This window comes from Stomoxys calcitrans, chromosome 2 (assembly GCF_963082655.1).
Source record: "Stomoxys calcitrans chromosome 2, idStoCalc2.1, whole genome shotgun sequence".
Lineage (NCBI taxonomy): Eukaryota > Metazoa > Arthropoda > Insecta > Diptera > Muscidae > Stomoxys > Stomoxys calcitrans.
The window spans coordinates 100,720,351-100,737,368 of record NC_081553.1 but is presented as its reverse complement, the minus strand read 5'-3'; the positions used below and the strand labels follow the sequence as shown (position 1 = coordinate 100,737,368).

Genomic DNA, 17,018 nt, shown 5'->3' with positions numbered 1-17,018 from the left:
TCGCTGAGACGGCACACATGTGCATGTGTCCAGCGAGGTTTATTATTCACGGCTACATAATGATGTTATATGCTTTATCCATTAGCATATCTTAACTTAGAAATGACAAAAACATCCATTTCATTCATTTGCCGTAGAAACAATTCCATCGTTGTATTGAAATTTTCCATTAACGATTTTAAAAAATGCCACAGAAGACTCAAAGAAATTCGTTAGTTAAAACAAGCAAACATGTTGGTGGACTTAGAGTTTTTGTCTGTTGAAAAACAGTAATGCACAGTGGGATGATAAGTTTAGGTTGAAAAAGAGGGTAGGGAATTTAATGCAATAACTGGCCCATGCCAGTTGTTGGCTTGATGGTTGGCAGATTTAAAAAGAAGCTTTGGTGCAAGCCATTTCAGGAATTCTATGCTTGTCACATTTTCTTTAATCGTTTCTGCTATTCTATACCCTGAGTTGGTTCAAGTTCCGCATAACATTTACTCCCAAACGGTGGGACCTTTTCCTTGCAAAGCTGGGAAAAATGAGAATTTGACCACGAACATCCCATTAAGGAACAGGGGCAACCTTCTCACATATCAATGAGTACCGTCCGATTCAAGTTTAAGCTCAATAATAAGGGGCCTCCTTTTTATAGGGGAGTCCGAACGGCGTGCCGCAGTGTGACGTCGAAGCTGGGCATTGACATCAGAAATTCTCCGATTTCTCTCTCTACGTGTTATACATACAGTATCGGTTTTGTTTGAGGCCGAAAAAGAGGAAGTACAAAAAATTATGGAATCGGGATACTTGGAAAAGATGCTAGAAGGGCGTTCAATGCGGCCGCAAGTGGGAGAAGGGCTATATGGGAAGTCTAAATGGACAAAGGTGAGCAGCTGTCGAGTGTCAAGGACACCTCGAGATTAAAAAGTTTAATGTCTAAGGATTCCGTTGATATATCCTAAACGAAATTTTCGTTACCGATACTATTACGAAAATTTTGGCATTCAGGTACTTAGCTCAAATGAAATTTTCTTTGCGTCACCCTGTTACGCAAAGAAGATTTCATTTGAGCTGCGTACCTGAATGTGAAAATTTCGGTAATAGTATATAGGCATTGGTGAACTTTTTCTTGCAACTAGGAATGAAAATGTATGTTTAAATAGCTCCATGCAATATGAAATAAAGATACTTGCAAATAAAAACGCATAATTTCAGCATATATGTACTTTATTAACCAAAAGTGATTAACATTCGGCCAAAATTATAAATCGATGGTTGGTGCCATCTTGTATTCTACACAACTACTTTTCAGTGGCGACATAAATGTCTTGGCTACAACCGAAAATTTCGCAAGAGGTTGTTCAAGCTGTCGCAACTTGATCAGTTGCAGAAATTACCGGCCAGACGAGCTGTTAACAGCCGGTCAGGTTTGACAATATTAAGATGTCCGATTTTTGTTTGCATTCTCTTTTTTGTTATCTTCTTTCCCTCATATTCTCTGTTCATGTACGCACACGTATACACACATGCACACGCGTGTTGGCAAAACGTCGTTCAGCTCGATGACAAGATGGCGGGTTGCACTATATGATTTGTGGTTGTTGTGCAAATGAGACCACCTTTAATTGTTTCGCCATGGAACGAACCGATTGGCCAAATTTAAGTGGTTTTGGTTATTAAGGTACTGAGATTGAGAGCCCAGGGACTGAGATCTGTTTTAGACTGCCTTACCAAAATCAGGTCCTGCAGGGGAAGATTCGGGCGATCACGGAATGCGAGAGGTGGCGCGGTGGTAACGCGAAGTTGTCGAGTGTGAAAATATTTACGGACAGTAAACAGGCCATAAGGGCAATAACAACCAGGACGGTAAGGTCACGAACAGTGCAGTGTAAGAAGGAGATTAACGCGTTCTCTAAGGATGGCAAAATCCGCATCGTTTGGCCGTAACGGAGTAAGGTGGAATGAAAGGGCAGACGATTTGGCAGTGAAGGACAGAGGACTGCCGTCAATAAACTTGGTAACCCGAAGCCTTTCGGGTCGACGCAGTCCGAGTTAAAGGCGTGGGCGGCGAATGCGCATGCAAACTTGTGGAACAGCGAAACGGTCGGTAGGACGGCGAAAATCCTATGAGAGATACAGATCGTGCGAGGACGAGGCTTTTATTGAAAGGAAGTAAGAAGGAGGCCAGTATAGCTATTGGTATCATAAAGGGACACGCAGGACTTCGAGCTCACTTATGTAAAATCGGTGCGGAAAGTGATAGCCGTTGAAACATTTCCTTTGTCATTGCCCGGCTTTCGCGTCTAACAGATACCGGCACTTAAGTGGGGACACAATACCAGACATGAACCAACTTAGGGGAGTGGCATGAAAAACAATTGAGGATTTTGTAAGTAGCACGGAACTCCTAACTTAAATTTTATTTTTCGAGGTTACTTTTTAGTTTTATGACCCCACCCACTTTTCAACCTAATCTAAGGTAGTGAGATCTTGTTTTGGGCATTGGATATGTAATGTAGACAGATTTTAATCGTTTATTCTGTCGTCAAAGTTGTACGAGAGGGTACACGGCGTTTTCGACAGATAACTAGATATCCCATGTCTGGCAGCATCCTCATCCAACCTAACATAACCTAACTTTGGAGAATATGAAAAACCAACTTAATTTTTTTTGATAATTTTTCCTGTCAGCTGCATATTTCTCTCTTTTTATTATATTTTTATAATACTTTTTTTATTCACCTATTTGCTTTTTGTTTTTGGTTAGGTTTATATTTAATTTTTACATCATTCGATTTTTTTTTCATATTACTCTATTTTTGTTTCCTTTTCCTATTGGGTATATTTGCATCAAACCGTCTGATGCTTGGCTTTAGGTTCGTTCACACCGCACAACATATGATTGCTGGCCCCACATGAAAGCCCCCTTCGTCATCGTAATAAAGAACACCAACAACATATCAAACCATACAATCGAACAAGTAGCTCTGACGAGTGCAACAACAATATGAAAACCAAGAGATATACTTGTATGCATTGTTTGTTGCCGTCAGTCGGTCGTTTGGTCGTCAAGATTGTCGTTCGTTGTACGTCGTCGTCGTTTGTGTGTGTTTTTTGTTTGGGTTTCTGTTTCGTGTGTGTCTCGTGTTAATTTTAGATTTAATTCATTTCATTTCTGCGACTGGTGCAAACGGGTGAAGTTGTTTTTTGTAAGTGCGGAACAAGCGTCGATAACAACGACCGACAACGACGAAAAAGTGTACAACAAATGTTGTTTTTGCATTGTGTTTTTTGTTTTTTTTTTTGGGTTTTTGATTAAACAACAACAACCACATACATATTAGCTGCAAATCAAATTTCTATTAACATCGTGAAAACAAGAAGCCGAAGGCAGTGAAAAAGTATGCAAAATTTTTAATAGCAAATTGAAATATCTTGTGAGTGAGTGAGTGAGTGAGAAAGAAGAAAAGGAATAATCTATTGAATAAAGGAAAAGAATTAAAATTATATTATACACAAGAAAGAAAACGTACATATGTTGCCACCTTCTCCCCTTTCAACTCATGTGTCAATAAAACGTGTTTTAATGGTAGTATATTTAACCCCTTTCAAGTGTAACACGAACCGTCATCATCATCTGCCGAAACGTGTGTGAAACGTGAAAAATTCTCTACAAATTGCTTTGTCTCCGTTGACATATTGCAAATATCACGTTTTTGAAAATCTAAAACCAAAAGTTTTTCTCTAAAAAGTTCTTTGAAAAAAAAAAGTGCAAAGTACATGAAAGAAAAAACAAATCGTAGAGTTTAAAAACCGGGCGGTGCCTCATAAGCAAGCAAGCAAGAAAAAAAATAAAACATTAATAAATACAAAAAAAGAGCAACAGCTAAAAGATAACAAAAAAAAAGCAATAACAACACCAAAAGATACGTGTCGTGGTACGTTGAATATTAAATGCCAGCCATAGCCAAGGAACAAGCCACTCTACACCGCCACCGCTGCTCCCAGAGCCAATACCATCACCGATCGCCTGCCCGCCCGCTAGCCTGCCAGCCAGCCAGCGAGTCAGTCAGCAACAATAAAACGCATGGAAAATTCCAAAAGTGAAATATTTCTACAAGTAAACAAGTTTTTGTTGTGCTGGGCTCTGACTCTGGCTGAGTAAGACAAAAACAGAAACCTAAAGACTAAAAAAAAGAGCAACAACGGCCAGCCAGGCAAGTTATTCTCATAGATGAACGAACGAACGAATGAGTGAACCAACAAACGAACATTCACATAATAATAAAAAAACAGCAACAACAATACACTACAGCCAACATGTACACAGATACACACAAAGGCCTATGCATATCTACCATCGTCATCATCATGTGTTGAGAAGCAGGAGAGTCGTGGGGTCGGTCAGGTGGTTAGTGTTGGGTTGGGGTGTAGATTGGCCTGTCTTATTGGAATTATAACACGATCACGTTTTTGTTGAAGTGACAAAAAAACCGGTCAAAAATACCAAAATAAACAACCAAGTGTATTTGTTTTGTTTCGAAATTATGTGTGAATTTTTGTAAGACATGAAAAAAAGCCAAGCAACGAACGAACGAAGCAAAACATTGCCGTTACGAAGGAATGAATACATAGCGGCATAGACAGGGATCGCCGCCGTATTGGATTTTGATAAGAGTTTCACGACTTTAAGAAATATCTGGCAACACAATGCAAACACTCGCGCGCATACACACACACACACACACTCTCATGCATACTCACGGGAGAACAATCAAAAGCAATAGCAGCTCACTTCACAACAAAACGCATAGCGGCACAGTAACGAATTGTATCGTTAACATTGCCGTCGTTTTTTTGTAGTTTTGTTTTGGTCAAGTGTTGACTTGTTATTGTTATTGTTGTGTTTTGTTTTTCTCTTGTAGTATTGCGGATTGTTGTAACAGGCATGTGAGATTTTACATATGCCGATGCTGGGAGTTCTATGATGTAAAAAACACCAATAAAGTGAATGGAAAAAACGGAATTTGTGTTATTCAAACAAGCAAAAAATTCATAAGAAATTAAAAAAATAATTTTTGAGTTTCATTAAGGATCACTGAGAAGAAGAAGAGCAGAGAAAAAATAAATAAAATCATTTGGGAACCAAAGAATGAACTTAGAAAAATACCAGTGAAAAATATTTAGAGAAGGTTATAAACAAAAAATATCAAGGAAAAATATATTTAAACAAAAACCAAATGTTTGTACTGAAATTAAGAAAGAAAAGCATTTGAATAATAAAACCAAAAAAATTATTAAAAGAGCTATAAAAAATATTTTCATAAAACGTATTTTAAAACTAAATGAAACCCATTCCTTTGACTACCAAATAAGTTAAAAAAAACCAAAATAAATCTAATGATTGTGTTACCTTAGTGAAACAACAAAGAAAATAATCTTTAAAAAAAATTGCATTTAGTGATAAAGGAAAAATCCCCGCTATACAAAAAAAATGTGAGAATTTGCCAAGTGAGATTAAAAAAAAGAAATGTTTTGTTATGTTTTCAAATATAAGATCTAACAAGTCACTCAAAACAAACGTGAAAGTGTTGATTATCAACAATAGCAAGAAACCGCATATATATTTTTGGATATTACTATAAAATAAAAAACAAAAAGCCGAAAAAACGAAAGTAAAACAACCCACCCAAACAAAAAAACAATTGTTTTGTTTTTTTTTATACAATACATTGAGCCACAACAAGTCAAAGGGATTACTTTTTCTTCTTCCCCAAAACAATCAACTTTCATACTTTATGCACTGTTTTGTAGCCACACAATCGTTAACTGAGATATGACTTCCTTTTTGTAAAACAGCGCGGTCTTTGTATACATTCGTCACCAGCAACAACCTGTTGTGGTGTATTTGTGACACATCTCAAAATATAAAATAAGAAAGAGAAAAAAACAATACCAAAAGAATAAAAGCCATTACAAACAGGAAACAAAGAAATCCCACCTAAAAACAAAAGAATTTGTAATAATTTATATCAATTCTTAAATATAAAAAAAAAATAAATAAATAAAATCAGCATTCCATTTCAACAATTAAATAAATTGTTTAAATTACAAAAAACACTTTAAGCAATTGTTAAAATTTGCAACTAAGGCATTGTAATCTACGCCTTCATTTGAATTCCCCTTCAAAAGTGTCCCTACAAACAGCATCATCATTAACGGGGCCAACATTAACAGAGGCCGTAGTAGCAGCAATAGCAGCAGCAGCAGACGCCCAACAAAAATTAAAAACGAAATTATGGAACCCTACTGGGGTGATGCTAATGGACATGCTCCGCATTCTGTTAAATATGAGAAGTAAGTTTATTAATTCATACTGTGATAGTCGTAAGATTCCCTCGCTCACCCTTGCTGTCGAACTCTCTGCCTCTCTCTCTCTCGCACACACAAGAGTTAAGGAGAGAAGTTCTCAGCTTTGGGTATGTCAAACCCCATATCCATGGGGAAATACAAGTGGGTGTGTATGTATGTATATAAGACTTACATCAAATGATGCCCTTAAAATGCTCAAGGTCGTTGAGACATAACACCAAGGTTCTACATACACCTTTAGCCACCATATGATTGATGGAATGTTTCACATTGTTGTTTAGGCGTGTGGGTTTGAAGTTAATCACTGAATATCCACAGCAAAAAAACTAAGCACAAGTCAAAGTAAGCATAATGCTTTATTTTGATGGTACTAAGTCTTCTAGACGATTAATCGTTCAATAAATATATATAATGTATTTACCGTTAAGTGAGCATGATCTCATCGTGTCTCAAGTGTCAGCAAAAAAACGGTTTATAGTTAGTTAATGTCCCGTTTAGACGAGAGGTAAACAATTATCCATGACGTTTTAATGTTTGAAAATGTATTAAATTAGATCAATTCAAGCATCATTGTATTGAGTATTGAATAAACATTTACATATATTCTAAAGTTTATTTTAATTATTTTCTATAATAATATTCGAAAATGTTTATTCCTTTTAAAATAGTTTTATTATATCTTAAGATGGATACATGACTGTTCTAATAAGACTGCACTATAACTATAAGATTTAATCGTTTGTGTATGTATTCATTAAATAAAAAAATACATAAAAAATATAACCTGCTATGCTATTCGCGGCGAAAATCAATATTTCGCCATTACTTTTTTTACATAATAGATTTTAAGGCAAAAATTTACTTGCTTAAATGGCCAGGAGAGAATCTGTGATTCTTAAATAGGCAGCAGAGAATATATGATTCTGTAGCCGATAAAAATGAATTTCTTCCATTTCAAAGTCATGAGATATAACACTAATGTTCTGCATGTTTCTTTAACCATCGTTGATCGAATATTTTAAATTTATATATGCATTTGAGAGAGATAATTTTGAGTTTGATCGTTGCATATCAACATAATAAAACTGAGTATTCAGTAAAGTACGCCATTGATCCATATTAATGGAGTTAAGCCTAGGCTTCTAGAAGATTATCATAAATATATTCCATGTTGTGAAGTGAGCAAAAAATCGTTCAGCACTCAGAATTCACCTCACCTGGGTTCCCAGGATTCACTTATAGAAGGTCAGGTAACCTGCGAAAACATAAAGTGCACAGGCCCCATGAACACCATTATTGATGTCAAATCTGCCGATTGAAAATGTCATCAAATAGGAGAAAAAATAAACAAAGAATGAATGTAAAAAGAGAACAAGTTGACAACCTCAATGCCAAGTACTGCCAAAAACTCGCTTGGGTTAAACTTATTCCTGAATCCCAAGATTCGGCACGATTTTTCATATTTGCGTTCATTCTTTATTTACGTTGTTTCTTTTTTTGTGTCATTTCCAAATGTCATATTTTTATATCCCCACTATTCATGCGGCGTTTCCACTTATAGTTGTAACTTACAACTATGGCAAACGCTGGGTGAATGTTTTTTGGGCCTTAAAAATTGAAAATGTACTTTTTTCTTTGTTCCAAAAATTAAGGAATTTTTTAAAGGAAGTTTTGGGTATTGCATACACTGCAAAAAAATTGTTGTATTATAGTTATTGTTGTATTATAGCTATTGTTGTATTATTGTTGTGTTGTATTATTGTTGTACTATTTAAAAATAACCACCTTTTAACATAGTTTGCTGGCCATCTTACACCACTCATATTGAGCACAGAAAAATCTCGATTTTCATTCCATGAACTTTTTAATTCAATTTCATGTGCCAATGTACACATTGTGTTATTTAATATCTCCACTTTCTAGAATCTACAATACATAAAAAATCTTATAATTATAGGTTATGCATTTCTGATGTGATAACATGGCAATCGTGCTGTTAATATGGTAATAAGCCGTTTCATAAAGAATGCAATGACCATTATTTACATTGACGTCAATGGGAATATCTAGTTTCACTTCAACTACTTCATTAATTTCAAAACATGGTGTTTTGTTCAAACGTGACTCGTTCGAACACTCACAAAGGGGCATTATAGTAAATTAATTTTTAATTATATAAGTTTTGTTTATTGATTGAATTTATTGGTTATGTGTGTCATGGCACTGCGTAAAAAGAAAAACAATCTCTTAAAATTAGAAAATTCGTCATGAAAAAATGATGAAAATGATAAAAAAAAATCGTTAGTTTATTTCATTTTAAAATCATATCAGATTTTTTCCATGGTGGAAAGGGCCCATTGAAGAAATAAAAGTCATGATAAATAAAAAAATTGAAATAATAGACAAAAATTATTATTTTATTAGGTTTATATTTAAAAACCAATCAGATTTATAGAAACGTGAGAAGCACACACAAAACTAGATTTTAATAGATCTCAACTTAAACAGTTTAACCTAAACATGGTCTCACGCGAACAGTTGAAAACAGCCGACCAGTTTGACGGTTTTAAGATGTCAGTTCTGTGTTTACATTCAACCATGTTATTTTAGGTTGAATCTTATGCATATTTCAATTCCTAATCATTTTCGAAAATAATTTTCATTCGCGAGTATCTTAAAAATAGATCTACACATTAATACTAAACATTTTTTAATTCATGACTCATCTCACCGAGTCATATCTAAATATAAAGCCCAAACATATGCCAATTCTAAAAATATAATACCAAATAATTTACTTTCACTGCTATCTGAAATCGATCTTCAGGTGTAAACGTTCTTTAAGGAATGTACATTCTGTATATGTGCCAGTGTCCATTTGACAAGGTAGTGACGGCTCAGCTGATTAACTTTGCGTTGGCTTAGATTATAGTTGTGTATTTGCCTACCTTTGTCGTCAAAAATTCTGGAAAAGATTAAAATCATATATTTTTCATAGAAATTGTTGTTATTAAAGCTCTGATCTAAGAAAACATTCATTATTACGTCGCAATACTTTTTATCACATCTATCATTGTTTATATTTGCTAACACAATTATGACAAGTTCGTAGAAGAAAACGTCATCAGTGGAGTTAAGCAAATTTTTGTTGTTGACCAAATGACTAGACCTTGTTTCGTATGTCATTTCGTTCTTTGTAAACTCTTATATTTTTTCCGCTTGTACAAGCGTCTAAATTATAAAAAAAAAACAAAACAAATACACTTTAAAAACGTTTGTTGCCGAGACGTTCGATAACAACAAAAGCGTCATTCTTTTCAGTATGTATGGTTGGGTGGCTGACTGGATTTAGATCGATGTGATAGGTTCAGTTTCGTACCTATACATATACGAGTAGTAATGTGAGAATGTATAATCAAAACAAAGTAGATACCACATTCATAACAAATCACGTTTTATATACTTTCGCCCTCCATGCAGCGTAAACAGACAATACACTCGCCCATACAGAAGCAAATATACTGACATTTATTCAGACGTATGTACTTACGTACATACACTTACGTTGTTAAATAAACACTAACAGCAAGCGGCAAAACCCCACAATTCAAGCATTAACATTTTTGCCTATCTTTTTCTGTATGCCCAGGTCCCTCCTTCTTCCCTGCTGCTCCTCTTCTGGCATGGTACTCCTCTAATTTCTTTATTGCTTTATTTTCTAATAAATGTGTTTACACGTTTCTATACTCGTTGCTAGAAATTTCTTTCTGGTATAAATTATAATAATAATAAAATAAATAAATGAATTCAGAAAATAGCAAACACACATAATGGCAAGCACAACAAAAACAAAACAAAACAGAACAACAAAAAAAATAATATCAACATCGCTTGGACAATAAAAACAAAAACCAAATAACGAAGACACTATGAGGCTTGCTCTCGTGTTAGTTTTTAATATGAAAAGAAATCCCCTTCGTGGTTGGTTGCTATGCCAAATTTTGGGAAGAATTTTAAGAATATGCACTGAGAAAAATGAGTTTTGCTTGTAACGGTTTACCTAACACGACTTAATGGCAGGTGAGCACAAGTCACGTTTGTTTTTTTTTTACACCAAACAGAGTTGCCAAAACTTTTTTGAAAGAGGTTTTTTATGCTTATTAAGAGCAGGATGTTTTGGAAAGTGGGAAGGCCCCATGAACATTAAGAATTTTTAGATATCCTGGTTAAAAATTCCATTAGGATAGGTTAGGAAAAGGTAAGGTTAGGTTATGCTGGGTTAGAGTTAGGCAAGATTAAGTTAGGTGAAGTCATATTATAGTAACATTCTGAATTTAGACTCACTTAGACACTTTACTTGATTTGTAGGGAAGAACGGAGAAGAGAAAAGAGGAGAAGAAAAGAGGAGGAGTAGAGAAGAAAAAAAGTGAAATAAAAGAGAAGAGAGGAAAGAAGAGTAGAAAAGTAAAAAAAGGAAGAGAAGGAAGAGAAGAAAAGTAAACAAAAAGAAAAGTAGAGAAGTAAAAACCAAGAGTAGAGAAAAAGGAAATATAAAGAAGAGAGGAGAAAAGAGTAGTGTAGAGTAGAGCGGAGTAGAAGAGTAGAGTGGTAGATAGTGGAGTAGAGTAGCAGCGTAGAATAGTAGTGTAGAGTAGTAGATTAGAGTAGTAGAGTAGAGTAGTAGAGTAGAGTAGTAGAATAGAGTAGTAGCGTAGAGTAGTAGAGTAGAGTAGTAGAATAAAGTAGAGTAATCGAGTAGAGTAGTAGAATAGTAGAGTAGAGTAGTAAAATAGAGCAGAATAATAGAGTAGAGTAGTAGAGAAGGGTAGAAGGTTACAACGTTCACTCACTAAAATCTGAATCAATCTTTCTATATGCTGAAGGGCTCTTGTTTTGCATTCACTTATCTCATTGTCTTGGTGTCTTGTTATCTGTTTTACTCAGTTCTCGATTTTCTCATTCAATGTTGTATTCTATTCTGCTTTCGGAAATTTTCAATTATTTCGCGAGCAAAATTTAACAGCAATCAAATGTTTTTGTTTCCAAACCAAAACATGTTTCTTTATCGGCACTTTTTGTTTTCTCTCAAATAAATAAAGGAAAACGAACCACTGAAACCAATAAAACAAACAAAAATGATGCCGTCAATAGGGTTAAGTGTTGCCACTATAGTAGTTTTTTGCCATTTTCCTCGTTATAAGCAGATTACAACTTTTCCGCATATTTTTAACCAACGTTTCGCCGACTTTTTTTATTGAGTTTGACAGCATTCCGCCTGAAAAGCTGAACAGAATACTCAGCTTAGACAAAGAGTTCAGTTCTTGACATACTGTATAATTGTTAGTGTTTCTTGAAAGCAGAAATGAATGGTCTTGCGCACAGGCCTTTGGTTCACAGGATCATCAGTTAACAATCAAAACTTTTTTGATATTCCCCAATGATCGATATTATCACTAGAGTCCGGATTTTAAACTAAACCGAAATTTTGCCACCAATTATTTGGAATACCCGGAAGTTCTGAAATCATCGAAGTTCTGATGTTCATTATATGTCTACAAAATTAAATTTTATTACAAAATAACACCACATTTGGAAAAAAGTCAAAGAAATGTCAAAATTTAAATTTTTCATTAAAATCCGTACTCTAATTATCACTTAACAGATGATTAATGATAAGATGTGGGCAGAATATGGTAATGAAAGAGGAGAAGAGTAGTGAAAAGATGAAAACGATGTAGTGTCTTAGTGCAAACATAATGAATTTTGCCAACACAAAATGAAACAACTACTTATTTTTATACCCTCCCCCATAGAATGGGGGTATACTTATTTCGTCATTCTTATTGTAACTCCTCCAAATATTCACCTAAGACCCCATAAAGTATATATATTCTTGATCGTCATGAAATTTAAGCCGATCTAGCTATGACCGTCCGTCTGTCTGTCGAAAGCACGCTAAAATAAAGATAAAATAAAGACAGCCACTTGAAATTTTTCACAGATATTTCTTATTAGTGCAGCTCGGTTAGGATTGTAAATAGGCCATATCGGTCTATGCTGCCATATAAATCGATATTGAATCTTCACTTCTTGATCCACTAGAGGGCACAATTCTTATCCGATTTGGCTGAAATTGTGTGCAACGGCTTCCCATAATCTTCAACACACGTGCCAAATATGGTATAAATCGTTCTAAAGCTTGAAAGAGCTCCCATATAAATCCATCTCCCCATTTTACTTCTTGGGCCCCTAGAGTGCCCGATTCTTATTTGAATTGGGTTAAATTTTACACAATGACTTCTACTATGGTCTTCAACATTTAATTATGGGCCGAATCGAACCATAACTTGATATAGCTCCAATACCATCGCAATTCTTATCTTCTATCCTTCGTTCGCCCAAAAAGAGATACCGGGAAAAGAACTCGACAAATGGAACTTAGCACGCTTTTACTTGTTAGATATTCTTTCGAATCCCTGCTACACGGCTATGTTCTAGGAATTAAGTAATTAATCGCACATCCGTTAATACCGGATGTAGTAGCCTTAACACTATTCGTCCTGCAGTATGGGTTTTTATTATCTTTGTTTCATACTGAAATTTTGCCTAGTATTCTCTTTTTCGAAGTGTAAGTGCTGGGCAGATATTCAAAGAAATGAAAACACATATCTAATTGCCTATTTGAACTTTGTTAAAAGCAGTTCATTGCTTTGGCATATAAATTACTTTTTAAATAACTAAATTTATATTTTGATAAAAATAATTAAAATCCCTCGGTGTACAACAATGTTAAACACAATTTGCATACTTTGAAAAAAAAAAACGAAAAAATGTCGAGCTTTCACCTTTTTGTTTTTAATAACACAAAAAAACAAAGTATCGTTTCTTCGAAATAAACCTGGTAACAAAATTCAATATAAAATCTATAATGTTTGCATATATATTGAGTTGATTTCGCTAAGCAATTGGGTCGGTTGGAGGTATTTTATTTTGTTTAGTTTTTTCCTTTGGTGATCAAGCGTTTTTTTTACTTGTTTATGCAGCTATATTTGATTTATTTATTTTGTTTGTTTTTCTCTATTTTTATGAGTTGTATGGGGCGGAAAGGAGTATCTCAACAAAAGTTGAAATATTTTTATACATTCAGTATAGTGTATCTTTGTCCATGTGTCGAATAAACGTGAGCAATTTAGGCGTTTTTTTTAATTTACATATTAATGAAATATTTTGGGTTTTTTTCGAATATTTTTAAAAGACAAAGGAGTACATAAGCTAAATATAAAGCTTTGAGCTGGGTAGACTTACATATATATGTGTATAAATGACAAAGCCTCTGAAAGCGTTTTAAAAATCGTTGCTTCAACTTGATCTATATAGATTTTGGCTATTAAATGGACTGGATTCCGCCCACGAACCATTCATTAGAGGATAGGACAGGTTACTCACATATAAAAAAGCGCTGTGCGATTAAGTTCGACTTTTCTGAGGTTCTCATCGAGATTTGAACCCAGACCGTTATCGTCATAGGCGGATATGCATGGCTCTATGACTTAAGGCTTAAACAGAATAAGCGCCTTGAAAAATGCAACTCTGCAAACAATTGTTAAAAAAGCAACTTGCAAAGTTGCAATTTGTAACTTTGACGCCCAAAAACTCTACTTCACATGTGGCAACACAGAATGAAGCTCTCTTTCAAGCGTCAAAATTGAAATTGTTTTAACTTTTCAAAGTTGCTTTTGTGGAATTGGTTTACAGAGTTGCATAGTTGCCACGTGACACTCACGCGCTCATTCTGTTTTGGCCTTTAGGCACATAAATTTACTGTTGCCGACATAACCACAATGATTCTATTCCAAAGTAAAATCTGCGAATATATTTTTCAAATTGTTGAAAAATCATGTGGCTCAATTACCTCAAATTTCAGCTATTTGCCATCCACATTGTTTTCAAATTAATAAACTGCTGTCGATGGGTACACAATTTTGTATCCAATAAAACTTGACTCGTGTGTATATAAAATTATAGTCAGGAAAAAACAACAAACACAAATAATTAGAAAAAAATCTAAAACGTGGGTCCCATTAAACCAACCAAATTTTTGCCTATTTTTATAACATGTGCAATCACTGCTACGCGAAGCGCCTTGCCGCACCGCACACATTTGCCACAATGACAGCGGCTGTTCGAAGGCATCTGTGTTTTGCAAGCAATAGAGCGTAAGCAATTTATGTAGCGATGAGTATAAAGGAGAGGGGCACAGAGGTGTGTTTACCCCACAAAATGACGAGCCACACGCTAAACTAAACGTGATATATTCACATTTATTGCAGCGTTTTGTTTTTCTTTTAAGAATAGCTTTGTTTGTTGCAAAACGTTTTTCAATTAGGTTGACCATTCAGAGCTCAGCACAAATGATACAAAATAAATGCATAAATTCATTGTTGTTGTTGTTGCTGTCGTTGTTACTGTTATTGCTAGCAGAGAATGCACAAGTGTGCATTATTTGCTATTTATATTTGATTAATTTTGCATATAATTTCGAAAAGATGTGGTGAGTGCAGACATGACCACAGCTACCCACATACTTGTTTGCTACGAGTGTGTATGTGTGTGTGTGTATATATACATAGGCTGTTGTTTGATTAGATGGTAGGCGTTGTTTTTTTTTCTTTTACTTTGTTTTGTGTCCTTCTCTCATTGCTAAAAATAAAACTCTGAGAGAGGGCTCGTTTAGGCAAGCAACAACAAAACCTTAACGGGAGCTTCCCTTAGGCAGGTTGCAAAGCATGTAGTGTGTGCCTAAGTGAGTGGATAATGACGCTTTTGCTGTTATTCGTTCACGTGAATGTTAAATGTCCTTTAGAAGGTCGTCACTGACCCCACAACATACTCGCATAGCATGCGGATTATTTTGGTATCTGATATCTAGGCACGAGTATATGTAGGTATGTATGCATATCTCGATACAAGATAGCCAGCTACAATGCTCATAAACATACATACAATTTCATTGGCTCATTCAAGTATTATTATATCTATGTATGTAGGTACCTACATAGCATGGCGTTTTGTTGGCATCTATTTTTGGGTTACCGATTTAGTTTTTCAATCAAACCAAAATAATGAAACATGAACAAGAAAAATAATTAAATTTGTATTTCAAGCAGCATTATTGGGTGGGGTAGCATTAGTGGAACCTATATTTAGTTGTGAATATTCCATATTAATAGCCTTCATTATAAATGGCCCTGTTTCTTTTTTTTTGTTGTCTTATTCATAACAGCTGGCTATTATTGATTTAGTAGGTTTTTTTTTTGTTTTGTTTAGATATTTTTAGTAATTTTTGTTACACATTTTGTTTATTTTTGAGTCTAATTTTATTTGTGTTATGGTCAAATGGGTCATTGGCGTTTTCATTGAGAGATTTTACAAAATAAATGACTGATTAATGCACTTAACGTTGAGTTGAATTCGATGATGAATCATTGCCTGAATTTCTTAAGAAACTTGAGGGATTTCATGTTTTAAAGTGAATTTCAACAAAACTGATAGCAGAAAAAAATGTTGTTGAAATTCTTTCTTTATTTGATATTTTCGGAAACGACTTTCTTATGACGCACTTTGAAAAGAATGGCAAATATGGTTAGCAAAGTCAAGGTTGCCATGGTGCATAAATTATAAAATAAAAATGGGAATTTAAAAAAAAAAAATAAAATAAAGAAATTAAGAATTAAAATTTAAAAAAAAATATTTCAAAAGAATTCGAAAAATCAAAAACAAATCCATAACAACGTTGTCGGACAAACATTTTTTATTTTAAAGTTTATGAAAAATCGATTTCAATGTTATAAAAAGTAAAAAGGCCCACGTTCGGCTGAGCCAAACTTTTGTATACCTAATACCTGGATATATATATATTTGCTATATTTCGAAAAAAATCCCTTCAAAAATACGCTATTTGTGCACTCATACCAGCTAAGTACGCTTTCGCTTCAGAGAAATCGGCTAATAGATGCGCATTTTCTGGGCTTAAGATCTTAAATCGGTATATATGGCAAAATATGGTCCGATCTAAACCATACTCAGTATGGATGTCGAGGGTCCTAACACAACTCACTGTACTAGATTTCAGCGAAATTAGGCTATAAATACGCTTTCTATCGGTCCAAAACTTTGAATCGGTATATATGGCAGTTATATAGTATAACAACGATGGATGCTTTAAATTTAACACCTGTGTATAAAGTGACTTCTACGCACTTCTCATCAATAGTTAATACGTCACTTGACACTTTCCTTGTCAACAATATCAAAGAGGCCTTATTATATCAACAATTAGGTGGTTCTGCTTTTTCTTAACATAATACTGATATTCATGGTGTACAAGTTGGGTGGCATTTGAGGTAAATAGATTTATAAAAAGGCGAATTGAAAATTTGGTCAATATGGCCGCCCTAATCCGTTTGATTGAAAGCTTTCGAGCCCTTTTGCATAAAATGGACAAAGGGTTGCCAAGTTGACTAAAATACAGAAAAAGTACATTTAAAAATACTTAAACAATTTCAAAGATTCAATTCATTGCAATTCAGTTATGTTTGTAATTCAGTTATATATGGATTCAATTCATGTTAGGATAAGGATATTTTTGTTGAACTGGTTTCAAC

General features: G+C 34.5%; 1 protein-coding gene across 9 annotated transcripts in view; it reads left to right on the top strand.

Annotated features, from left to right (window-relative positions):
* The first annotated feature begins 3,042 nt into the window (after nt 1-3,042).
* LOC106093629 (transcription factor cwo) overlaps nt 3,043-17,018 on the top strand; it is a 72,377-nt gene continuing 58,401 nt past the window's right edge. The window contains exons 1-2 of one of the 9 annotated variants that reach the window (XM_059362901.1): nt 3,043-3,191; nt 4,908-6,339. In XM_059362901.1, the coding sequence (XP_059218884.1) occupies nt 6,281-6,339 (59 nt within the window). In that variant the 5' untranslated portion in view covers nt 3,043-3,191; nt 4,908-6,280. Of the gene's footprint in view, nt 6,340-17,018 lie in introns of all 9 variants that reach the window. The other 8 variants (XM_059362900.1, XM_013260739.2, XM_059362898.1 and 5 more) reach the window with 8 other exon arrangements.